This window comes from Grampus griseus, assembly GCF_964374135.1.
Source record: "Grampus griseus genome assembly, chromosome: 5".
NCBI lineage: Eukaryota > Metazoa > Chordata > Mammalia > Artiodactyla > Delphinidae > Grampus > Grampus griseus.
This window is the reverse complement of record NC_138998.1, coordinates 57757341-57781732: the sequence shown is the minus strand read 5'-3', so window position 1 is coordinate 57781732 and position 24392 is coordinate 57757341. Positions and strand designations below refer to the sequence as shown.

Sequence of the window (24392 nt, the reverse complement as noted above, 5' to 3'; positions counted from 1 at the left end):
GCAGTGGTTGAGAGTCCACCTGCCGATGCGGGGGGCACGGGTTCATGCCCTGGTCCGGGAGGATCCCACATGCCGCGGAGCAGCTGGACCCGAAAGCCATGGCCGCTGAGCCTGCGCGTCCAGAGCCTGTGCTCTGCAACGGGAGAGGCCATGGCAGTGAGAGGCCCGCATGCCGCAAAAACAAAACAAACCAAAGAAAAAGAACAATAAAGTAAAAAAAAGGGAATTAAAATAAAAACTTAAATTAATGAAATAAACAGCAAAAAATACATATTTATTATTGCAGTTGACCTTGAACAGTGTGAGGGTTAGGGGGTGCTACCTGCCCCCCTGCCCCCGGCAGTGGAAAATTTGAGTACTGTTATCTCTGTCTCAAAAACAGGGAATTGATAAATGATTCACCCAAGGTCAGGAAGCTGAAACAGTTTGGATAGAATCAGGAATCAAACCTTAGTTCTTTTGATTCCCCATATTGTGATCTCTAAGCAAACACAAACTTTTCCCCACACTTAAAGATCTGTAAAATGAAAATATAGGTACTATATTTATTGAAAAAAAATCCCCATATAAGTGAAACCACAGTTCAAACCCAGGTTATTCAAGGGTCAACTGTACTTAGTAAGTTTAATAAAATATAGGACATAACAAATGAGTAAATTAGTATTTATTTTCTTTCTTCCTTCGTTAAAAATTCAAATATTTCTTCTGCGTTTTAGTGGATGGTGTTGTGTACCTCCTGGGTTGTAGCCCCAACATGCGGAACCACAGCTCCAAACACTAAGGAAGCATATTTTTTGTTGTTGAGTTTTATACTGCTTCGAGGGGGTGACATACTCTAGTGGTCCTGAGAATGTGTGTTATAATTTCCTAAAGGTTTGTTTGCTTGCATTTACAATGTTTTGTTTCTACTCAGGGTTCTTATTCAAAAGACACACAAAATTTATTAAGAAACAGGTTTTAAGCATGTGAGAGTTAGTTGTTCTGTTCTGTTAAGCTTAGCCTAAGTTTGTTGGTTTTGAATAGGAGTTCAGGGATGAGCTATTATGCTGCGTGTACAGCTACTTTTCAAATTTATGTTCCATGCTGTGTGTTTTTGTTACATCTTGTTGCTATGCTCTGTCTACTTTAGCTATCTTGTGGTTTAATTACAGAATAGAATCTTATTAAAGTGCATTTTAGCAGTGGACCTGCTAACGCTGTAAATCTGAGAGAGATTTCTCTTCTCTTTTAATATAGTGCTAATTTTCCCACAGAGCTATTTTATAATATTTAAAAGATTAGTAGATTTTAGAAGTTTAAATGGATATTGCAAGAAGTGAAGTAAATGAGGATTTAATTTTCTTTTGATTTTAGATCCTTTTAATATGGTAAAAACTTAGTAGGACTTTGGTTAATCATAGAATTTATTATTTACAGTTGTCAAAGCTGCGGAATGAAAGGTCAAGCTTTCAAGATCAGCTACGTGACTATGAAGATCGAATTAATGCTATGACTTCTCACTTCAAAAATGTTAAACAAGAGTTCTTATTTACCCAGGTACAATAATGTTGAAATTCACATTGATTATATCATGTGTAGTCATGGAACATTTCACATTGCATTTACATCTATGATTTGATTTTAGAGATATTATAGGAAACTTCATATAACTCAATAATTATGAACATAACCTTGATCCTGAAAGTAGGTAGAAAAAAGACTTTTAGGAACTCTACTGCCACCAAATTCAAGGAATAATTAGTTCATTTGAAAACAGAAATCCTCATTCAAACAGTCTGATATATTAGTCAGCTGATTATATGAGAAGGATACAGTGATGGCAGTGAGAAACTATGGCGTTAAGTGGAAGCAGACCTAATAAAACACATAATAGAGTTTCTGTCTACTTTTAAATTTTTCAGCACAACCCCCTGGAGCCATTTTGAGTGGAGGTAAATAGTCCACACACTTCAGTAGCCCTTAGGACACGACGGTATTTTAGCATAGTTTAAGAATTGAATTTTATAATGACGATTCTGAGGTAATAGAAAAGTTAAATTATATTCAGGAAACTAAGGTAACTGGGAACAGTACAACGCATTTTAGAAATATTAACACAAATAATAAAAACTAAAACTTAGAGTGATTAATTAAGTAAACATCTGTTTTATGGACCATCTATTCATGTGTAGAATCTCTTTCCCTGATGATGCCCAGGAAATCAGAAAGCTCTGTAAATCAGCATTGGAGAGTTTACTAACTTCCATCTGAAACAATTTTTCAAAAAATGCATCAACTTTCCTTTGAAGAAGTATGTAATTCTTAAAAATGAAAAAAGTCATGTTTTTAATACTAATTTATACTTAATATAGGTAAGTAACTGTTTTATGGGTTTTTACAAGTCTTATTAGAAAGTTATAAATTTAATGAACTTTTAAAAACAATCTCAAGATTTTTGTATCCTGTTGTGATTTAGTAACTAATAAGCAGTTTGGAACAACATCTTTTCTTCAAGTTGTTAAACCACTGAGTTGGGGAATTGAGAAACAGAGATTTTCTGTAGGTGTATTTCATTATAGCCAAACCTCAATTAAGTAGGACAATAGAGACAAAAGACAGTAAACTTCCTTCAACACTAACAGCCTTAATAATGTAAAAATAATACATATGGTGATAACTTTGAAGCCCTACAAGATCAGTAGTCAACAAATACGATTTTATTAAGTAAAACTTAACACAAAGTCATCATTGTATATTAATATACTCTAGGGCATATTTATAACCATCACTGTTTACATAATTACTTTAAAATTATCTCTGTTAATTAGAATATGTGATCAATTCTTATAAACATACCATTTCCTAAGTATTTTTAATTAGTTTCATTTTTTATTTTTAAATAAATGAATTATATCTTTTAAAAGTCTTAGTATATAAATTTTGGTTTTCAGCAGTTTCCTTAGACCAACATAAAAACTGAAAACTGCTGACAACATTTTTTCCTAGCACATTCCATGAACTGACTTCTTACAACTAGTAAGCAACACCGACTACACTGAATCACAAAGTCTAATGTGGTGTAGGTTTCTGAGAAGTGGAATTAATAGTACTTGATCTAAGCATTTTGTGGGAACTTTGTTATTTTCTGTCTAGTGGATTATTATGAATATTTTATAATATTAAAATTTAAAAAGTCTTTCTGTCTTGTATATTATTCTGTAGTCTCTTTGCAAAGCCAGGGAGCATGAGATTGAAAGTGAAGAACATTTTAAGATGATTGCTGAAAGAGAACTGGGACGAGTGAAGGAAGAAATGCAACGACTGGAAAATGAGATAACTTCAATACGGGAAAAGAAAAGTGATAAGGAAGTATGTGTTGAAATGTTACTTAAAATTGTGTGCTATTGTTCCTTCTTCCCTCACCAAATAAACTTTTTTTTTTTCCATACGGCAAAGGCATTCTTTAGTTTCCTGACATTCACTTACGTCATTTTTTGGACAATGAAACTCACGTGGAGCTGTAATTTGAATCAACAGTGATAGAATGTTACATTTATTTTCTCAATATTCATTTACCAAAATAGTCATTAAGCCTTACTATGTGCGAAGTACCATGCTGGCTGCCTGTTATATACCACACTAGGCATAATTTATAAGTGCTACATTTTTAAAAGCTACATTAAAAAAGTCACTTGTAATTTTGAATTTCATTTTTCAGTTAAAATTTTTACTTTTCATATTATCAGCTGGTGATTCTAATATTAAACTACTGTAACCTATTTTTTTCTTTCTTAGTTTTTAGTTACCTGGCTGGGAGCTCTTTCCAAATTCAATTCTTATCTTTACATATGCATATACTTATGGAAATGTATATATCTGTATCTCTATATGTATACATGTATGTATACATATGCATACATATCATATTAATTTGTATGTGTTTGCATATTGATCTGTTTTCTTCTTGTGAACCTAGATTTGTTAAATGAATACATTGACAGAAATATTTTTATCTGCTTAACTACTATATTTATTTTAATTAGACATGCTTCCAAAATTTCTATATAAGAGGTCTTTTAGAGGAAAGACCTCTGATTGGAAATGGGGCTGAAGGGGACTTGTCTTGGGCTTGAGTTAGCATATCAAGTACATTATTTTTATTAAGGTTGTGTATCAGCTTGGGGTAGTTTTGGTGGAGTGACTAATGAGATTGCTCTAGGGGAGCTACCCTGAAGCCTTTTTTTTTTTTGCGGTAAGCGGGCCTCTCACTGCTGTGGCCCCTCCCGCCGCGGAGCACAGGCTCTCGACGCGCAGGCCCAGCGGCCATGGCCCACGGGCCCAGCCGCTCCGCGGCATGTGGGATCTTCCCGGACCGGGGCACAAACCCGTGTACCCTGCATCGGCAGGTGGACTCTCAACCACTGCGCCAGCAGGGAAGCCCATGTTTTATTTTAATTTGTACAGTAAATAATGTTTTGTAATTTCCCCATGCCCCATCTCTTTGGAAATTAGAATTACATATTTAAAACTACTCAAAAACTGGATGATTTGAAATGTCAAATGAACTGGGACCAGCAAGCACTGGAGGCATGGCTGGAAGAATCGGCTCATAAAGATAATGATGCCCTCACTCTTCAGAAGTATGCACGACAAGATGATAATAAAATTAGGGTGAGATATTATAAATTGTAGTGTTAGATTTTCTCTGAATCTGTAATATATCAACCATTTAATCTAAATTGTACTTATAATTTTAAAGTAGTTCTTAAACATTTTGGGTCTAATAAAGCCAATTATCCTGTCTCTAGATAAATGACTATACTCAAATATCCACAAAATTTTGCTGCAAGTTTTACAGATCCTCTGAAGCCCTTTGTCCATTTAGGGATCTCTGGACTCCCGGTTAAGAATCCTGATTGAGAAGGTTTCTCAAAAGCATTTCAGAAAAGAAAGTTTTGTACTAGAACTATGTATAAGTATTTTAACTTCTTTTGTGTAATAGTTTGAATGTTACAGATAGTTTTTGCTGATTTGAGACTATAGTGCTATTGATTATTTAATATATTATTTTAGCCGTTACTTAAAAATCTACTTGTAATTAAATCTGGTAATATTTTAGTATCATGAAACATGCTATTTTCTAATAGATTAATACCACATATGTTAGTTAAAATAATTTTAAATGGAAAATTATTGTTTAATCTTTTTTCTAACTTACTTTAAAAAGTATTAAAAGTCTTTTTAGAAACAATTGGGTTATCATTGCAGCACTATGGGTCTAGAAGATAAAGAATATATATATTATTTTGTAGTTATTTTAGATGTCAAATAAATATGTATAATATAATATGTATATATATAATATAATACTTAATGTGAGATATGCTAACAGCTTTTATGTTAATAAAATGATAATTATGAATATTTTTGCATGTAATTACATCATAGGCACTGACCCTTCAATTAGAAAGACTGACTGTGGAATGTAATCAGAGAAGAAAGGTACTTGACAATGAACTCACAGAGACTCTAAGTGCACAGGTTGGTTTAGTAAAGATTTTTGTTTTGTTTTGTTTTTATTTATTTATTTTTTAACATCTTTATTGGGGTATAATTGCTTTACAATGGTGTGTTAGTTTCTGCTTTATAACAAAGTGAATCAGTTATACATATACATATGTTCCCATATCTCTTCCCTCTTGCGTCTCCCTCCCTCCCACCCTCCCTATAGTAAAGACTTTTATTCCTTAGTTGTCAAAGTGATGTTTAAAAAGCACTTAAATTCACAGAAATACTATTTGGTCTTCATTTGACAGTTAGAATTGGATAAAGCAGCGCAAGATTTTCGTAATATTCATAATGAAAGGCAAGAACTCATTCAACAGTGGGAGAACACAATAGAACAGATGCAGAAGAGAGATCGAGACATTGATAACTGTGCCTTGGTAAAGTAGTTGTTTGGTCCTTGCAACGTTCAGCTGTATTTATCTCTTTTGTATTTAACTCATTCATTTCAAATGTAAATCACACTGTTATTTGAAAGTCACTTTTGTAGCAGGATTCAGTAGTTTTGGTAAATGTTTTTCAAAGCTGACCCTGTATCCATTTAGAAATGAGATTTTATGAAGATTATTTACTTATGGATATAATGCCGAAGACTGGATCCTGACATCTCTGAAATGTGGGACGAGAGAAGATCAACAGATAATGTTATTGCAGTAAAACCAATGCCCTGACTTATACATGGTTGTCCAAGGTGCCTTGGATTTAGCATGTGTGCTATTTGTGTGCTAATCAAAGGTGTAGGGAAAGGAGCCTCATGGATAGCCAAAAAAGAAGGACTGCAACAAATTTTCCCTTTTGAAACTGAGGTACCCATGATGGGGTGAAAGCTCAGAAGGGGAGGAACACCACACTGATTAAACACAGACCTAGTGTTATCTTTTGCTACTTTCAGAGGTAATTTAGGAGAACTTTTTTGGGAAATCATTAAGGGGTAAAATAGTAGTGAGTGAAAATGGGAAGATGATGGAAAGCTGGGAAGGAGAAGGAATTGAGGAGGAAAGAAGGCAGATGAGAAAATGGGTGAACTTCCATTCTGAATATACTCCATGGAAAGGCATTGGCAAGCAGCTCAGGTCACTGGGAGTTTGGAACTCCCAGGGAGTTTGGAACCACATCCATATCTGGATGTGGTTTACTTGTTAAATGTAACTTATATGTAAAATGTGATTTCTTTATTTTAAACTTCTGTAAGTAATCAACATTTTGTCAACAAAATGGCCTACACCTCCCTAAGGAGGGACTTGGGAGACCCAATGTTAACTATGAGTTCCTCTTATTTCTTAATGCTGATGTTGGTTTCTCTTTCTTGGCTTCATACTGCTTTCAAGCATCAAGTCCTGACTGCTTCCTCTGTGTAAATCAAATGTGTCAGATCTAAGACTGCAGATCCATAATCAAATTCTCATACAACCCTGCAGCTAAATTGACTCAGCCTGCTGATTTGGCGGAATCCACAGCTTGTAGCTCTCTGGTCATATCCTCAGTGGTTCCTTATTTATGGGGTGACATTTCCTGGCTGTATGTATTGAAAAAGACTAGGAAGGGAAACAAGAAATTGTTCCATAGGTAGTGGGATGCTTCTAAGTGTTTAACAGCTGGCTCTCAATTTGTGGTATTTCTGATTTCTGTGGCATCACCTGTATGAAAACTTAACTGTGAATAGATTGCCCTGTTAAAAAATGTGAATGCTGAAGTAGGAATTAAAACATCTGATTAAGTGGTAGAAAAATTAATATAAGGCAAGAAATTCTAGAATAATCATTTGACACATATAAACTTAAGAAGTTTTGACCTCCTAAGATTGAATGAACATAGTAGATAGATGGAATGTTACAATTATAGAATGTTAATTGTTATATAGATGGGAATACTAGATTAAACAAATTTAAAATGTTTTTTAAAATGCAGTAAATCTCAGATATATATTGATTTAATATGCTAATATGTACAATATTACATGCAGCATTTCTAAAACTTACTGATTTTAGAACACATACTCTCCCCTGACCCAGTCTCCTGGGATTAGTTGTTTGATGGGACCCTATTTCAGAAGAATTGGAAGAAATATATTTTAGGGTAAATTTTCCTTCTCCCTCCAATTCAGTTAACATATTGCCATCAGAATCACCCGTGAAAACCTCATATGATCTTTTTATTCCCCAGCTCTAAAATCTTTATTCCATGTTGCTTAAAAGCTGACCCTCTTTAACATGGCAATTGAAAAATTGAATTCTTCACCATTTGGCCTTAACCTCTACCTTTCCAGCCTAATCCCTATCATCTGTCTCCAACCTTTCTTATTATGTCCCCATTCCATACCCGCCCTCCCACCCTGCACCTTAACCATGTTAGAGTATTTATGCATCCCCATTTATCTTTTTTTCTGCGCTACACGGGCCTCTCACTGTTGTGGCCTCTCCCGTTGCGGAGCACAGGCTCCGGACACGCGGGCTCAGTGGCCATGGCTCATGGGCCTAGCTGCTCCGCGGCATGTGGGATCTTCCCGGACCGGGGCACGAACCTGTGTGCCCTGCATCGGCAGGCAGACTCTCAACCACTGCGCCACCAGGGAAGCCCCCCATTTATCTTTTTAGGCCCGGTTCAAATGAAGGCTCTTAGGTAAAGCCTTTTAATGATTTCTCTTGGGTAGATTTCATTATCTCTTTGCTCCCATAGTATTAATACTTTGTCCATACCTCAGTTACTACGTTATATACTCTAGTTATTTTGTATCCCCAAGACTAGCAAAAAGCCTGCGTGAAGACATTCCTACAGAAACCAATAACAAAAATAAAATTCTCAAAAAATGAAAGAAACTGGTCTTGTGAAATATTTGGAAAATTTCATTGAAATCCAACTTTCCATGTGAAAACTATTCAATACTGTTATATTTTTTACATGTCACCTTTTGTTGATGAAAAATTGACATTTTTCTCATCCCTTTAGCAAAGTACCAGATGGATGAAATAAAATACAGAGATCTTTAAAAAATGAGCTTATAGATATTAGTGTGTGGCATATTAATATTTTATTTTATTCATATAAATCAGTCTGTCTTTAAAAAACATTTTCTTAAGTTTTGGTAAAATAAATGCTATAGAAAAACTAAATTCCTTTTAGTTTTAGTTTTGTTTGTTATATTAAATATATATTTAACATTTTTAAATATTTTAAACATATTTTAAATCCTAGGCACTAGCAAAGATAAAACAGGAAATAAGAGAAAAAGAAAATTTGGTTAAGGAAAAGATCAAGTTTTTGGAAAGTGAGATTGGGAATAACACAGAGTATGAGAAAAAAATTTCTGTGGCTGATCGTGAAGTTTTAAAATGTAGAACGGAATATCAATGTCATGAAACTAAGAGAATTCAGCTGAAGGATGAGGTATGTCAACTAAAAAGACTGGTTTGTGTGTTTATAACAAATTACTATACAAATAAGCATAAAGCCTTTCCTTTGATTAAGAAACTGTCTTCTAGTTCTTTTTGTTACATCCCTTCATGTTGTGGCACTTTTAGGATACTCTAATGAGACCTTGCTTGGATGAAGGCAACAGGGGGCTGTCATTCACATCACAGGTGGTGTGAAGGGCTCCCTCTGGAGTTGTGCAGTGACCAACTTGACTGTCACACATAGTGTTCTGTAAGTGACCCAAGGCAAAAGGCTCCTGAAGGGTCTAGGCTGGAAATCATAATTATAAGATAACCGGCAAATGAGCAAATGTGAAGATGAATTATTGACATCGGTGGTAACTTGAAGTGTCCTTCCAGTGCTACATGTGTATGGTGGTTTTAACTCTCAAATTCTAGGTGGAACTACCTGCTGAAGTTCAGTTTCTTACCTTGTTAAGGGAAAATATTTCAATGTGGTAGTGGGACAATGTAGTGGTATAATGTCTTTAAACAGACTAAGAGAGAATAAAATTCTCCTGCTTTGTTCTTTTCTTTTTTTGAGCATACATGCCAACTAGATTATTCCATAGGGAGAGTTAGCAATCCCCTTAGTTAGGAATAAAGGGATCTTTATGAAATTTGTGCCTTGAGGCCATGTTATCTGAAGTTACTGCTATTTGGGTGGGAAATTGGAATATTGCAGAGCTTTTTATTCTATAAGTTGTTATACTTTATATTCCTGATAAAGAAGGAAAGATTTTTTTTTCTGTCTGAAGAGAATTATTAAGATCTTGAAAAAGTAAAATAAGTGAATTTCTTGCATAAATTAAATGTCACTGCTAATAGCTCATTCTCAACAATTTTTAAGTTTAAACCAATTACAGAAAAGAATGCAGGTATTCATTCATTTATAATTTGCTTATTGAGATAGAATTCACATATCAAATACACCCTTTTGAAGTGTACAATTCAATGGTTTTTAGTATTTCACAGAGTTGTGAAACCATTACCACTAACTAATTTTAGAATATTTTTGTCTTTCAAAAAGAAATCCCATACCCATTAGCAATCACCTTACTTTCTCCCCTCCTACCAGGCCCTGGCAACTCCTGATCTACTTTCTGTCTCTATGATTTGCCTATTTTGGACATCATACAATATGGTGCATTTTGTGTCATGATTCTTTTACTTACACAATGCTTTCAAGGTTCATACAAGCTGTAGCATATAAGAGTACTTCTTTTTCCTCAAAATTTTTTTATTGTGGTGAAATACATGTAATATAACACACATTTACCATCTTGACTGTTTTCAGGTATACAGTGGTATTAAATACATTCCTAATGTTTTACAACCATCACCATCACCCATCTTCATAACTCTTTTCTTGTAAAGCTGAAACTCTGTACCCATTAAACAATAATTTCCCATTTCCCCCTCCTCCCAGCCCCTGGAAACCACCATTCTACATTCTGTCTCTGTGAGTTTGAGTACTCTAAGTGCCTCATATAAATGGAATCATAAAGTATTTGTCTTTTTGTGACTGGCCTATTTCACTTATTTTACTCAGCATAATGTCCTTAAGGGTCATCCCTGTTACAGTATATGTCAAAATTTTGTTCCTTTTTAAGGCTGAATACTATTCTATTGTGTGTATATACCACATTTTGCTTATCCATTCATCTGTCAATGGCCTTGGGTTGCTTCCATGTTTTAGCTATTATGAATAATGCTGCTGTGAACATGGGTAAACAATTATTTCAGAATTGCTGATCACATGGTAATTATAGTTTTAATTTCTTGAGGAACTGCCATACTGTTTTCCACAGTGGCTGTACCATTTTACATTCCCACTAACAGTGCACAAGTGTTCCAATTTCTCCACATCCTTGTCCATACTTGTTATTTTGGGTTTTTTTGATAGTAGCTGTATGAATTGGTGTGAGGTAGTATTTCACTGTAGTTTTGATTTGCATTTCCCTAATGATTAATGATGTTGCATGTCTTTTCATGTGCTTATTTGCCTTTTGCATCTCTTCTTTAGAGAAATATCTATTCAAGGTCTTTGCCCATTTTTGAGTCAGGCTGGGTTTTTGTTGTTGTTGTTGAGTTTTAGAAGTTCTCTATATATTCTGGATATTAATCCCTTATCAGATATATAATTTGCAAATATTTTCTCCCATTCTTTGGGTTGCCGTTTTGCTCTGTTATTGTTTTTGTTGTACAAAAGTTTTTAATTTAACGAAGTCCAATTTGTCTACTTTTTCTTTTGTTGCCTGTGCCTCTGGTGTCATATTGAAGAAATCATTGCCACATACAATGTTGTGAAGCTTTTGTTCTATGCACTTTTAACTCATATATGTAGTTCTCTATAATATGCCAGGATTTACAAGTTATTCAAAATTTAATATCAGATCAAAAAGAAAAATTGTTAAATATGTATTACAGCAACATGGTTATTATGTTTATGGTTGTGATGTAAGTTAGAAATTAATGTGTTCATAATAGAACTTCTCAGAAATGATATTAATTTCTAAGATGTAGAGTAAATATATAATTTCTCTCTGTTAACTAATAAATAGCTGGATACTTTAAAAGCCACTGTGAATAGAAGTTCTAGTGATTTAGAAGCTCTGAGGAAAAATATTTCCAAAATAAAGAAGGACATTAATGAAGAGACAACAAGGTAAGAAAAAAGGTATTTAAATATGTTTATAGTTTTTGACTATTTCTAGAAAAATTATTGAATATTTGATTTTTTGGTTAAATAACTGTAAAATTATAGCTACTAAATTATTAAACTTAAAAAAATTTTCCTGGGTTTTTCAGTACAAAGGCTTAGGAACAATATTTTTATGGCTTATTATATACGCATTGATAATAAAAAGATTTATGGCAAAAGAAATTTTCAAGTTATATGAAGAAATCTTAGGATAAACTATTCCTTATTTGTTTGCATTAAATATCTTTTAGACATGTTTTCTATTTTTTCCTTATAAATTCTCTATAGGTTACACAAAATTAAAAATCATAATCAGATTGTAAGAAAAAAATTAAAGCAGATAACTGAGAAAACTACGTCTGTAGAGGAGAAAGCTACCAACTTGGAAGACATGCTAAAGGAGGAAGAAAGAGGTGTGAAAGTAAGTTTAGTTTCGTTTTTTTAAAAAAAATCACAGCAGGGCTTCCCTGGTAGCATAGTGGTTAAGAATCCGCCTACCAATTCAGGGGACATGGGTTCGAGCCCTGGTCCGGGAAGATCCCACGTGCCGTGGGGCAGCTAAACCCGTGTGCCACAACTACTGAAGCCTGCGTGCCTAGAGCTGGTGCTCCGCAGCAAGAGAAGCCACTGCAATGAGAAGCCTGCACACTGCAACAAAGACCCAATGCAGCCAAAAATAAATAAATTAAAGAAAAAAATCACAGCAAATTTAGCAATAGTGAATAAATTAGACTCTTGAGATCAGAGGAGAAGGAGGTCTTTTACGAGGCTCTGATTTCTGGGGTGATTGCATTTGTAATTAGATTGTTAAGTTGTTGGACCTCTTTTTATCTTCAGCTCCTAATTCTCCATTTGCTTCACTTTCAGCATTTAACTGTGTCTTCTTTTAGAGGTATAGCCCTTCTATCTTAAATTCCATGTCTTCTCAATGCCTACTGTGTCTCTGTCCCTGTTTGCCATTCCTATACTTTTTTTTTGGCTGCATTGGGTCTTTGTTGCTGCGTGCAGGCTTTCTCTAGTTGCTGCGAGCAGGGGCTACTCTTCGTTGCGGTGCTCGGGTTTCTCATTGCAGTGGCTTCTCTTGCTGTGGAGCACGGGCTCTAGGCACACGGGCTTCAGTAGTTGTGGCTCACGGGCTCTAGAGCACAGGCTCAGTAGTTGTGGCACACAGGCTTAGTTGCTCCGCAGCATGTGGGATCTTCCCGGACCAGGGATCAAACTCCATGTGTCCCTGAACTGGCAGGTGGATTCTTAACCACTGTGCCACCAGGGAAGTCCTTGTATATATGTTCTTACATTGCAAATGCATCTTGAAAAATGCCCGTGTTTTACAACTTATTTCCACCTGATTATCATCTTTTTTGTTTGTGATCAAGTTCCCCCCAGTGGTCTACGTTCATTGCATGTATTTCTTCATCATCTGCTATCTCTTTAACCTCTTCCAGGCTGGCACCATTTATTGGTAAACAGACTTTTAAATGCTAACACTTTTACTAACTTCACTGGCATACCCCTTCTACCTTAACCTCTTTGGCATTCTGGTAGAATTAAAGCCGATTTTTAAGGAACTGGAAAAGGCTGGTTCACCGTTCCCTCTTTGAAAACTTCAAAATTATTTGTGTGACCTATCACTGTAGGCACTACTTTCTGCTTTTACTCTTTTTTTTTTTTTTTTTTTTGCGGTACGCGGGCCTCTCACTATTGTGGCCTCTCCCGTTGAGGAGCACAGGCTCTGGACGCGCAGGCTCAGCAGCCATGGCTCACGGGCCCAGCTGCTCCGCGGCATGTGGGATCTTCCCAGACCGGGGCACGAATACGTGTCCCCTGCATCGGCAGGCGGACTCTCAACCACTGCGCCACCAGGGAAGCCCTGACTCTTTTTTTTGATGGGGGAAGAGGATGGGTAGCTGAAGGTGGTGGTAAAATCCCCCATTTGCTGAGGCTTATATCAAGTATGGTTGCATTTATATTTGGATAGAATCCAGCTTCCTCAGTGTGCTGTTGTATGTTTAAAATTCCTGAGTAGTGAAGTCATGCAACAGTCTTGACTTGAGTGGTATTTGAGTCCAAATCATACAACATTATTAAAAAAAGAAAGTTGTGGATTTTTTTTGCCCCTAAGAGCATGATTTTCTGTAGTACATGGAACGGGATAGTATTAGAACTTATTAGAAGTCTGTAAATACTGTGAAGTTTGTATGAAATACACCTTCTGAAGACATAATTAGCTGAATTAGGAAACAATAAGATTGGCAGCATGTGTACTGATTGTGCTGTAGCAGGGCTGGGTTCATAATCTCGTTTTTTGTAGTTATTGGGGTTTTTTGTTTGTTTGAAAAAAATCTCAACTCTATCTATTTTTCTGTGTTATTCACCACCAAGCACTGACTTTAAAACTCTGCCAAGCAGTCTCAGAAGGTCTTAAACCCAGTGAAAATTGTCTATTATATGAAAAAGAATGCATTTTATAAGGTTATATTAGATTATATTTCTTGATTTGTGAAAATTTAAATGTGCCAGTCACAGACTTCTTTTGTTTCATATTGAGGTTCATTGAATGCCAAAGGGAAATATGCTTATCTGGGTATAAGAACACAGAGGGAAATTATTTCAACATTTTAAAATGAGAGCTTTCAATAGATCTTGGCGTGGGAGATCTGTTCGAAACCTAGAATACATTGATGTGACACTGTGAGATCAAGACGGACCTGCCTCCTGAGAAAGGAGAAGTGGGAATAGGGTACCGGTTTCTATTTGCTAGAGGGCTGCACATGTAGGGAAGTCAGCTGCAGGCAAGGTGTAAGGGATAGTGATAGTGCCAGTAGTGTGTTGGGGCCAGCTCTCACCAGCTCACAACAGCTGATAGTTAAATTTTCTGGAATTTTTTAAGTCAGCTGCTAAACATAGCTACTATTAAAAATCAAATTATATAGTCTTACAATTAAATAAATTATATTAAAAATAAAATATGTACTCAGCACATATCACTTCCAAATTATTTTACTGCATTTTACTGTTATCTATGCTTTTAAGGTTACTTAAGACTATTAACATCTGTTATATCTGTCTAGTAGATATACTGCATAATGGTCTGCTATGGCATATCTCTTCCTAGCTCTGCATTTAGAGGAATCATGTTAGTAGCTTGAAACTGGCCATAGTGGGAATAAAATAATCATAGAAATCAGCCTCTTCCCCGTAACCTCCCATCTACTAGAAAGCTGATGGTTAAAATTTATGTGCTCACCACTGGATAGTACCAAAAAGAAGGTGGGAGATTTCTTCCCTTAACACTCTCAAGACTTTAGTAAACTCTGTGAGCTTAGAAGCTGTGTGTCTTCAGTATATTTTATGTTCTAAGGAAACCAGTGGAATGGTCAAGTTCTAAGGCTAAGGTGACATAGGATAGAATTAAGATGACAGATCAAGGTGCATGACACAGGAATAGAAAACTACTATTCTAGTCTACTAGACTGGAGTAGACTACAAGCAATGTTGGGGATTTGTTGAAACTGTGGGAAGGGCTTTATATTCTTAAGGGCTAAAATGAGGGTTCATTTATGACCCCCAAATTATAATATTCATGCAATAAAACATTACAAGGTATTATATTTCATTAATCATTGTTATTCTTATTATCAGGAATTAGAAGTTCAGTTGAACATAGTGAAGGATGTGCTATTTAAGAAAGTTCAGGTATTACAGACTGAGACAATGAAAGAAAAAGCTGTTGTATCTGAAATTGAAGGAACCCGTTCTTCTCTAAAGCACCTCAACCATCAGTTACATAAACTGGACTTTGAAACCTTACAGCAGCAAGAAATTATGTACAATCAGGTAGATGTTACTCTTATGAATGTCTTCATATTGATTTGTTATAATTGTGATGGTCAAGATACTGCAGTGTCCTAAGAAAACAAAGATTTCTAAGAACTCTTGGGGTGGGGGGATAGACAGATGCTGAAGATGGGATACCATGTTAGGTCAGCGAAGGGTGAGGGGACCTTAAAAGCTATTTTTTTTCTTGATCTGAAATAAATAGAGAAGAGGATCGACAGCTCTAGTGAGGGAGACCATGCTTTAAAGGAACCTGGAGCAATTGGACCTGGAGTAAAACAAAACAAGGAATGGGATGTCTGAAACCTAGAAAAACTGTATGTTGGGAATTCCCTGTCAGTCCAGTGGTTAAGACTCCACGCTTCCACTGCAGGGGGTGCGGGTTCAATCCCTGGTCAGGGCACTAAGATCCCACATGCCACACAGCGTGACCAAACAAACAAACAAACAAAACCCCAAACCCCTATGACTGTATGTTGTGCAAACATCGGTATCCCCATCCCCATCCCCACCCCCACCCCCAGACCAAAAAATGTTTTAAATTTTTTTGTTCTATTTATATATTGTCTCATGTTAATTTCTTAATGTCCTCCCTCTCTACGTCTTAATTTCCCCATCTAATGTGTTCTTAGTTTCTCAAAATTAGACTCTAAAGTATAATTTTCAGAATAATTCTTTAGAAGTTCATCATATTTGAAACCTTCATGGCTAACAATTTGTGATTCTTTTTTTGTACTCCTTAGAAAATGTACCCTCAAAAAATCCATATCCATGTAAATCCAGTGGATTTACTGATGTTCCATCATGGGAGTATGATAAATGACCACCTAGCTGCTTTATTATATTTTCAGATTAGTTCTGTGTTACTATCACGTACTCTGGTTGTTGAAGAATAGTTTGCTCTTTCTCCCCTTACAGTAAGAAGGATTTCATCCTATAAATCACTGAAGGGTGAAAGTGACTTTAGTAAATGGTGACATCAGGCCAAATTCATAAGAAAGTATTTACAGTGTTTTTGCATTTATAGAAATGGTTTTAACTGTTTCTTCTTACTAACTTATCTTTAAAACCTGTAACAGGATTTTTACATTCAACAAGTGGAACGCCGAATGTCACGGTTAAAGGGAGATATTAACTCAGAAGAAAAACAAGCCCTTGAAGCAAAAACTGTTGAACTTCAAAAGACATTGGAAGAGAAAAAATCTACATTTAACCTTTTGGAAACACAGATCAAGAAGCTTCATGTAACTTAGTTAAAATACTTTTTATGCTTCAAATATCCTAGTCATCATTTTAAGTCAACATGTTCCTAAGACTTGACTTTGGATAGGATAATTGCCAAGCTACCCATATATATAACAAGTGTATGAGCTAATGCTTATATTTCTATACTGACTATGAGAATGTAACATTACCATTGATTACGCATTTACTGTATGCTAAGTATATGCCTTTAGTATCTTATTTCATTTAATCCTTATAAATGTCTTGTGATGAAGATAATACTTGTTTTACAGATTAAGTAACTTGTCCATGATTACAGCTAGGATTTGATCCGTGGTCCATGTGACTTAAAAATAGTCTTAAATAGTACATGATTTAAAAAAATTGATAAATTCCAGTTTTCTATTATGTATCTGCCATAATAACTTGATTGCTTTTTATGTCTGAAGTGGCATCTAAAAGAAGCTGCTCTTTTATGGGTCATCTATTGTTATTCAAATATTTACTTAGTTACATATTTCAGATGACTCAGTTTTGTTAATAGGTAAAAAATGTTCTTCATCTTTAGGTACTTTAATGTTTATGGCAATATAAAACCTGTGTTAGGGGAATCTATGTAATATAAAACCTATGTTAAAGTGTAACTGGGAAGTAAGAGTGAAGGAGTGAAAACATGGACCTGAATAGGGGGAGAACTACAAAGGTTTAAAAATGTTAAACAGCTGGAAAGGCTAGTGATGAGTGTCCTCTAGTGGTTCTAAGAAGAATTGCCCTGAATTCCTTCAGGGCTACAAAGGTGAAAGGGAGCTACTACTTTTTTAAATTAGGGAAAAAACAAATTAACATGACAAAATATTGGTTTGGTAGCCAAATTGGTAGCCAATATTGGTAGCCTGATTAAATTTTTAGAAGACTGTTTCCTTGGTTTAGTGGAAAAGAGCAGAACCGGTTTTGAATGTCAAGGTTACACCACTAACTGATATTTTAACTTTTCTGAGTCCTAGTTTACTCATTTTAAAATGGAAAACTATATTTAATATTATTTTAGGGCATTTGGGAGAATTAGAAGCAATGTATGTCTTAACACAGTGCTTTTAGTAGGTACTCAATAAATGGTATTTTTTTAATTACATAGAATATGAGAATATTAGTGCTACAGAATAATAGGAGGGTGACATTTGTATCTGGACATGTTTTTTGACCCTAGCCTGAATTGTGTCTGTTTTCCTGTGTGAGGATGGTTCTAGTGTTCCTCCTTTTAGCTACCCTGGGGCTCTGTCCATTATGCAGTTGGCTAGTACTTATGCCTATTCCAGCTGGTTTTGACAGAGAGGTAAATAAATTAATAGAAATGCAAGTGAATTTTTAAAGATATTAAAGCTAGTTAAGCTTCTAATGAAGGTTTTCTCTTCTCAATAGTAGCATTAGATTGTAAAGTCATTCTGCATTCTCTTTCCCATGCCACTCCATCTATTATTTTGAATAGTAGAGACAAATTTCTTCTGGTTGAAAATTACCTTAAATTAAAAATTTCATTCTAAAAGTTAATTTTATGAAATCACATCTTTATGTGAAAAAAAATTCTTAATGTCTTGCTTCAATCTTAAGTCCTGATAGTTCAGAGAAATACAGGCAGTGAGAAGGGCAGGGGAGGGAAGAAGGAAGGGACAGAGGAAGAGAGAGAGAGAAAGAGAGAGAGAGAAGGGAGACAGATCTTGGCAATAGAAACTTTTTGCTTTATGTCCCCTAAGAGGGGCTAAGGGGGACAAAGGGAACAAACCTTGTTCTGGTTCTGAGTGGGAGGGAGGATACAAACTGGTATAAAGCTAGAAAACTAATATCTGAGTATGTATGACCCATTTATTCATTCAGTGGAATTAGATCTTATCTAGCATTTTTCTCTCCAGCAGTATGTGATTATATATGTAATAATAATAATAATAATAGACACTTCCATGTGTCAAACATTGTTGCACATATTCTTTGACAGTAAATTCTTTAACCCTCACAACAACCCAGGTAGGTAGGTATAGTTATCATCTCCATTTTGGAAATGAGGAAACTGAGGAAGAGTATGTTGCCCACTGGGGTTGGATGGCTAATATATAATTAAGGCTGTCTGATTCCAGAGCTTGTAGTTAACCAAGACCCTATGCTTTCTCAGACTGTTAATGTTTTTACCTTCTGAGACTTGGGTTGAATCAAATAATGAACTCCAGAAGGTGAACCATGTATTTAACCAAAGCTTGAACTCCACCCTCCCATTTCTCCCTGTAAATGGCAACGACTTAATAGTTCAGTTTGAACTGTAATCATACATAATATTTCCTAGAATTATTGAACTCAAACTGAACCCAAACATCAATAGATAATAAAAATGAAAATGCTTCTATGTGAACATCCATGTATATTCTATTAGAGACATAAGACCATGAAGGGTGAGATTTATAATATTATATTATTATAAATATTTAATGGAGCATATAGTTTAATGTAAGTCATGTTTAGTAGTATGTATTTAATATTGTTATTTAAAATATGTATTTATGTACCGTTTTTTCCTCTTTACAGAATGATCTTTACTTTATCAAGAAGTCAAATAGTAAAAATCGTGATGAAAAACAGTCCCTCATGACCAAAATAAATGAACTAAACCTCTTCAATGACAGATCAGAGAAAGAACTTAATAAAGCCAAAGCTTTGAAACAGGTGCAATAAAATCATATGTATATATAATATTAAAAAACACATATTTTCATGCTAATTGTAGAAAAATTTAAAATACCAAATTATAAAGAAGAAAATAAGTCACTATAATCACTGTACAGAAGATAAAGTGTTATAGTATATTATTTTCTTTCAGTCTTTTAAAGAAAATTGGCTTTATATATTATATTCAAAAATTTAAAAGTATATTGCACATGTCTTCTAAACATTAATTATCTTTAAAGGCTTCCTACAGTCCATTGCATGAAGTTACCGTAATTTATTTAACCATCTCCTATTTTTGGATATGTGTTTCTAGTGTTTGGCTATTCTAAGTGGTGCTATCATGTACTGTGCACATATTTCGTTGTACAGTTCATGTATCTCCTTAGGATAAATTTCTAGCTGTATAATTATGGTTCAAAAAGTGAATATTTTCGGTGTCTTGAAACTATTTTCAAGCCAAATTGCCTTCTAGAGGGTTCAGTTAATACTCCTACCAGCAGTGTGTAAGCATTCTATTTTACTCACCACCACCAGGGCTGGATAATATAATTTATAAAATTATTGTTAATTTGATGGGCAAACATGGTATCTCATTGTTTTTAGTCTGCACTTTAGAAATTGGTGACATTTTAAAACATTTTATGTTTAAACATAAAATTTAAAATACTTATGTTTCAGTTAAAATGTATAAACATTTTTTTCTAGTATGTTATATTCCATAATTTTTCTTTTGGATTTCTAGTTCATTTTCTTGCCCATATTTCCATTAGGAGGTTTATATGTTTATTTATTTGGTTGTGCTGGGTCTTAGTGGTGGCAGGTGGGCTCCTTAGTTGTGGCTCGTGGGCTCCTTAGTTGTGGTATGCAAACTCTTAGTTGTGGCACACGTGTGGGATCTAGTTCCCTGACAAGGGATTGAACCCGGGCCCCCTGCATTGGGAGTGCAGAGTCTTATCCACTGCGCCACCAGGGAAGTCCCCAGGTGGTTTATATTTTTTAAATGCTTGGCAAAATATCTTCATATGTTAAAATATTAACTCATAAATATTAACTCATAAATATTTGTCCCATTGTCTTTAAATTTCTATTCAGTTTTTTTTGACATAAAAACTTTTTTTAACATTATATGTTTAAGTGTTTTTCCCTGTATAATTTTTATGCTTAGAAACTTTTTCATCACACTAAAAATCAAACAGATATTTACATTTCTAGTGGCTGCACTGGTTTAATCTCTTACATTAAGTTCTTTCATTCATCTGGCATTTATTTTTGGTACATATGAGATATGGGGATCTAATCTTTTCTCCAGCTAACAAGCTTTGTTTTGAATTTGTAAAATATTATATTCTAGAGTGTTTTTTCTGGGCTTTCTATTCTGAAAATTGATCTATTAGTGTGATCTTGTGTCAGCACTCTACTCATGACTGAACTGTTTTAAAATAAAAAGGTATTTACACATTATTTTGTAAGATTTAGTTTAGAATATAAAAATGCTCATCCATTGGGTTTCATATATTTGCTGGACATTGTAACTTTCAATTTTATAAGTTCTTCTTTTTGTTATTTTAGTAAACTTGAATTTAAAATTGAATTATAATAAAAGACTTGGAATAACCATAAACCCTTTCCTTAAAATAAAAATAAAAGGAAAATCAGTCATGACTCAGAGCAATCTAAATTTAACCCTAATTAATATCTTGGTCAATGGTCAAATTAGAAAATGTTATATTTTCAAGTTTGACTTTTGTAGCAATAAAAAGGAAATATATTTTGGTTTGGATATGCAAATTATTATTTCAATATTTGACGATTTTGTTATGTTGATAGGATTTGATGATAGAAGACAATCTTTTAAAACTTGAGGTTAAACGTATTCGAGATATGCTTCACAGTAAGGCAGAAGAAGTTCTTTCTCTGGAAGAAAGAAAACAGCAATTACACACTGCTATGGAAGAACGGAATGAAGAAATTAAGGTTCACAAAAAAATGCTTGCATCACAAATAAGATGTGTTGATCAAGAACGGCAAAATATAAGGTAACAATTAGAGTTTTAAAATCCTGCTCACGAATTTTGAAAACATTAAGAGTAATGTCAGAAGAACTGACTGCTCCCTCCACCACCCTGGATGTCCATCTTTTTCTTATTTGTTTGAAAAAGCTTTTAATATAATACATAGGCCATATTTTAGCTACAAAGCTATGCTTTTCCCTCTCTTTCCTTAGGCTAACTCCTCATTCTTTAGAGTTATCCTTTTACCTTAAGATCATTAATCTCCTTGGAACTGATTTTTGTGTATGGTTTGTGGTAAGGGTCCAATAACATGCTTTCCCTTATGGATACCCGACAGCTGCATTTATTGAAGCAATTTTCCCCTAGAGATTTCGCATTTCTTTTATAAGATTTATTCCTGGATACATGCTATTTTTTCTTAATGTTACTATCAGTGTTATCTCCTTTTAAAGCATTTCATTTTTGGTTTGTTGCTGGTGTATAGAAATGCAGTTGATTTCTGTATATTAAGTATTCAGCAGCCTTGCTTAAATTTTTATTAATTCTGACAATTGATCTGTAGATTCTACTTTCTAGGTATTTCACTGACATCATTTGCAAATAACAGTTTTGTGTCTTCCTTTTCAATCTTTATAACTTTTCTTGTTCTTACTTTATTGTCCTTGTTATCTAACCTCCAGTTCAATGCTGAATAGCAGTGGTGATTGCAGGTACCCTTGTCTTGCAGGTGGTTGATCTTAAAGGGAAAGTTTTAACTGTTTTATCTTTAAGTATCAAGTTTACTATAGTGTTTTTTTGAGATTCTCTTTATAATATTAAGTGAGTTCCCATCTATTTTCATCCTTTGCTAAGAGGTTGTTTTAATTTGTTTAATCAGGAATGAATGTTGACTATTATATGCTTTTTTTGTACTCACTGATATGATGTAGCTTCTTCAGTCTGTTAATATAATTGAATATATTGATGCTTTTTCAAAGTTAAAACAAACTTACATTCCTGTAATAAATACAGCTATTTGTTACATATTACATTTTGTATGTATCTAGATTTGGTTTGCTAATATTTTAATACAATTTTTGCATCTATGCTTATAATTCTCTTTTTCTCTCCTGCCCTTGTCAAATTATCAGGTTATTAAGGTTACATCTACTTTTATAAAATGATCTTTGTGCTTCTTATTTTTCTACACTCTGCATAAGCTTGTAAAAGAGCAGAATTATATCTTTCTTGAATTTTCAAATACCTCACCAGTAAAGCCATTGGACATCTGGAGTTTTTTGAGGGGGATTTTCAACTGTTGGTTTAATCAATTTATTGGTTATAGGACAATGAAGATCTTGTATTTTTTTCTTGAATCTATTTTAGTAAGTTATATATTTTTCCTAGGAAAAAATTTCCATTTCTTCTAAATTTTCAAAGTTATTACCATAAAGTTGTTCACAATATCATTTTATTATATGTTTAATAGCTGCAGTGCTTGTAGCTTTTCATTCCTGATATTGGTTATTGTGACTTCTCTTTTTTGGGTGGGATAAGTCCTGCCAGTAGTTAATGAATTTTATTACTTTTTGAAAAGAATAAACTCTTGCTGATTTTTTTCTATTGTGAATTCATTTTCTATTTTATTAATTGCTGCTCTCACATTTACTATTTCTTTCTTCTATTTTTGTGGATTTATTTTTATGTTCTTTTCCTAACTTCTTGAGATAAGATGCTTAGCTAATTAGTTTTCAACTTTGAAGGCTAAAGCAATTCCCTGAAGTATTACCTGGCTGTATCCCACACAATTCTCTGTAACGGCCAGATAGTAAATATTATAGGTTTTGCTGGCCATACAGTCTCTGTTGCAACAACTTGACTCTGCCACTATGGAGTGTAAGCAGCCCTAGACAATATGCAAATAAATGAGTGTGGCTGTGTTCCACTTTATGGACACCGAAATTTGAATTTCATAGAATTTTCATATTTCATGAAATAGAAACTTTCTCTTGATTTTTCAACCATTGTACATTAAAAAATGTAAAAGCCATTCTTTGCTCATGGGCTGTACAAAAACAAGTAGCAGGTATAGGATGGTTTGCTGACCTTGGCTTTTTATCTCTAAGTGGTACCATTCCACTGTATGTGTCTACCCTAATTTATATATATATTTACCTGTTGATGAATATTTCAGTTGTTTCCAGTTTGGGGCTATTACAGATAAAGCTGCTATGAACATATGTGTTCTTGGTATGGACATATGCTTTCTTTTCTCTTGAGTAGATACCTAGAAGTGGAATAGCTGGATCATATGGTAGGTATTCTCTTTGTCTTTCTGTTCTTTCATTGGTTTTACTGAATTTCCCTTTTTTCCTCTTTGTTTGTAGTATGTATATTCTAATTTAAATTATTTTGTTTATTTTTAAATTCAAAAGAAATTCTAATCTTCCTATCTCTCTGAATACTGAAGATTAGTTACTATTATTTTTTCCTTCCTAAAATAGTTACAACTTTTAGCGTGTTTTACTGCTGTATTTCCTTTCTCCATCTTTCATTTATTATTGAAATCACAGATTATAGTTTCGGGTTGTTATTTGTTTTTAATATTATGTCTCTAGTTTGAAAAGAACTCTTTCTTATAACTTGCATTAAACTGTACAGCCAATTGCCAGCAATAATTTCAACCTAGCTTCATGTTTTACTTGTTTCTTGGTTTAATATTCTTTCATGTATCTTTTGTTATTCTATTTCCTTGGATTCTTATTTCATTTCTCTGGAATATGTTTTGAAACTTTTTCTCAAGAACTGATGTTTTCTGAAATTTTCGAGTCCTTGTATGCTTAAAACATATTTATTCTTCCCCATGTTTGAATTACAGTCGAAGTTTGAAAGTGTTTCATATTCTTCCAGATTAAAGTGTTGTTTATGGGAGATCTGGTTCCAGATAGGGAACCTGGTTTTTGTGTTCTT

The 24392-nt window shown here is 34.2% G+C and overlaps 2 protein-coding genes across 2 annotated transcripts in view; one reads left to right on the top strand and one right to left on the bottom strand.

Moving 5' to 3' along the window:
- The window catches only part of CCDC39 (coiled-coil domain 39 molecular ruler complex subunit), a gene marked incomplete at its 5' end in the record, with an annotated part of 46590 nt that overhangs the window by 4798 nt on the left and 17400 nt on the right, over positions 1 to 24392 (top strand). The window contains 12 exons of the mRNA XM_082654506.1: positions 1417 to 1536; positions 3202 to 3348; positions 4492 to 4650; positions 5428 to 5520; positions 5796 to 5924; positions 8737 to 8928; positions 11519 to 11622; positions 11947 to 12079; positions 15301 to 15495; positions 16575 to 16739; positions 19291 to 19428; positions 21259 to 21467. Coding sequence (XP_082510632.1) covers positions 1417 to 1536; positions 3202 to 3348; positions 4492 to 4650; positions 5428 to 5520; positions 5796 to 5924; positions 8737 to 8928; positions 11519 to 11622; positions 11947 to 12079; positions 15301 to 15495; positions 16575 to 16739; positions 19291 to 19428; positions 21259 to 21467 — 1784 coding nt within the window. The remainder of the gene's footprint in view (positions 1 to 1416; positions 1537 to 3201; positions 3349 to 4491; positions 4651 to 5427; positions 5521 to 5795; positions 5925 to 8736; positions 8929 to 11518; positions 11623 to 11946; positions 12080 to 15300; positions 15496 to 16574; positions 16740 to 19290; positions 19429 to 21258; positions 21468 to 24392) is intronic.
- Positions 21245 to 24392, bottom strand: part of TTC14 (tetratricopeptide repeat domain 14) — a 32932-nt gene continuing 29784 nt past the window's right edge. The window contains exon 13 of the mRNA XM_082654509.1: positions 21245 to 21345. Within this exon, the coding sequence (XP_082510635.1) occupies positions 21296 to 21345 (50 nt within the window). The 3' untranslated portion in view covers positions 21245 to 21295. The remainder of the gene's footprint in view (positions 21346 to 24392) is intronic.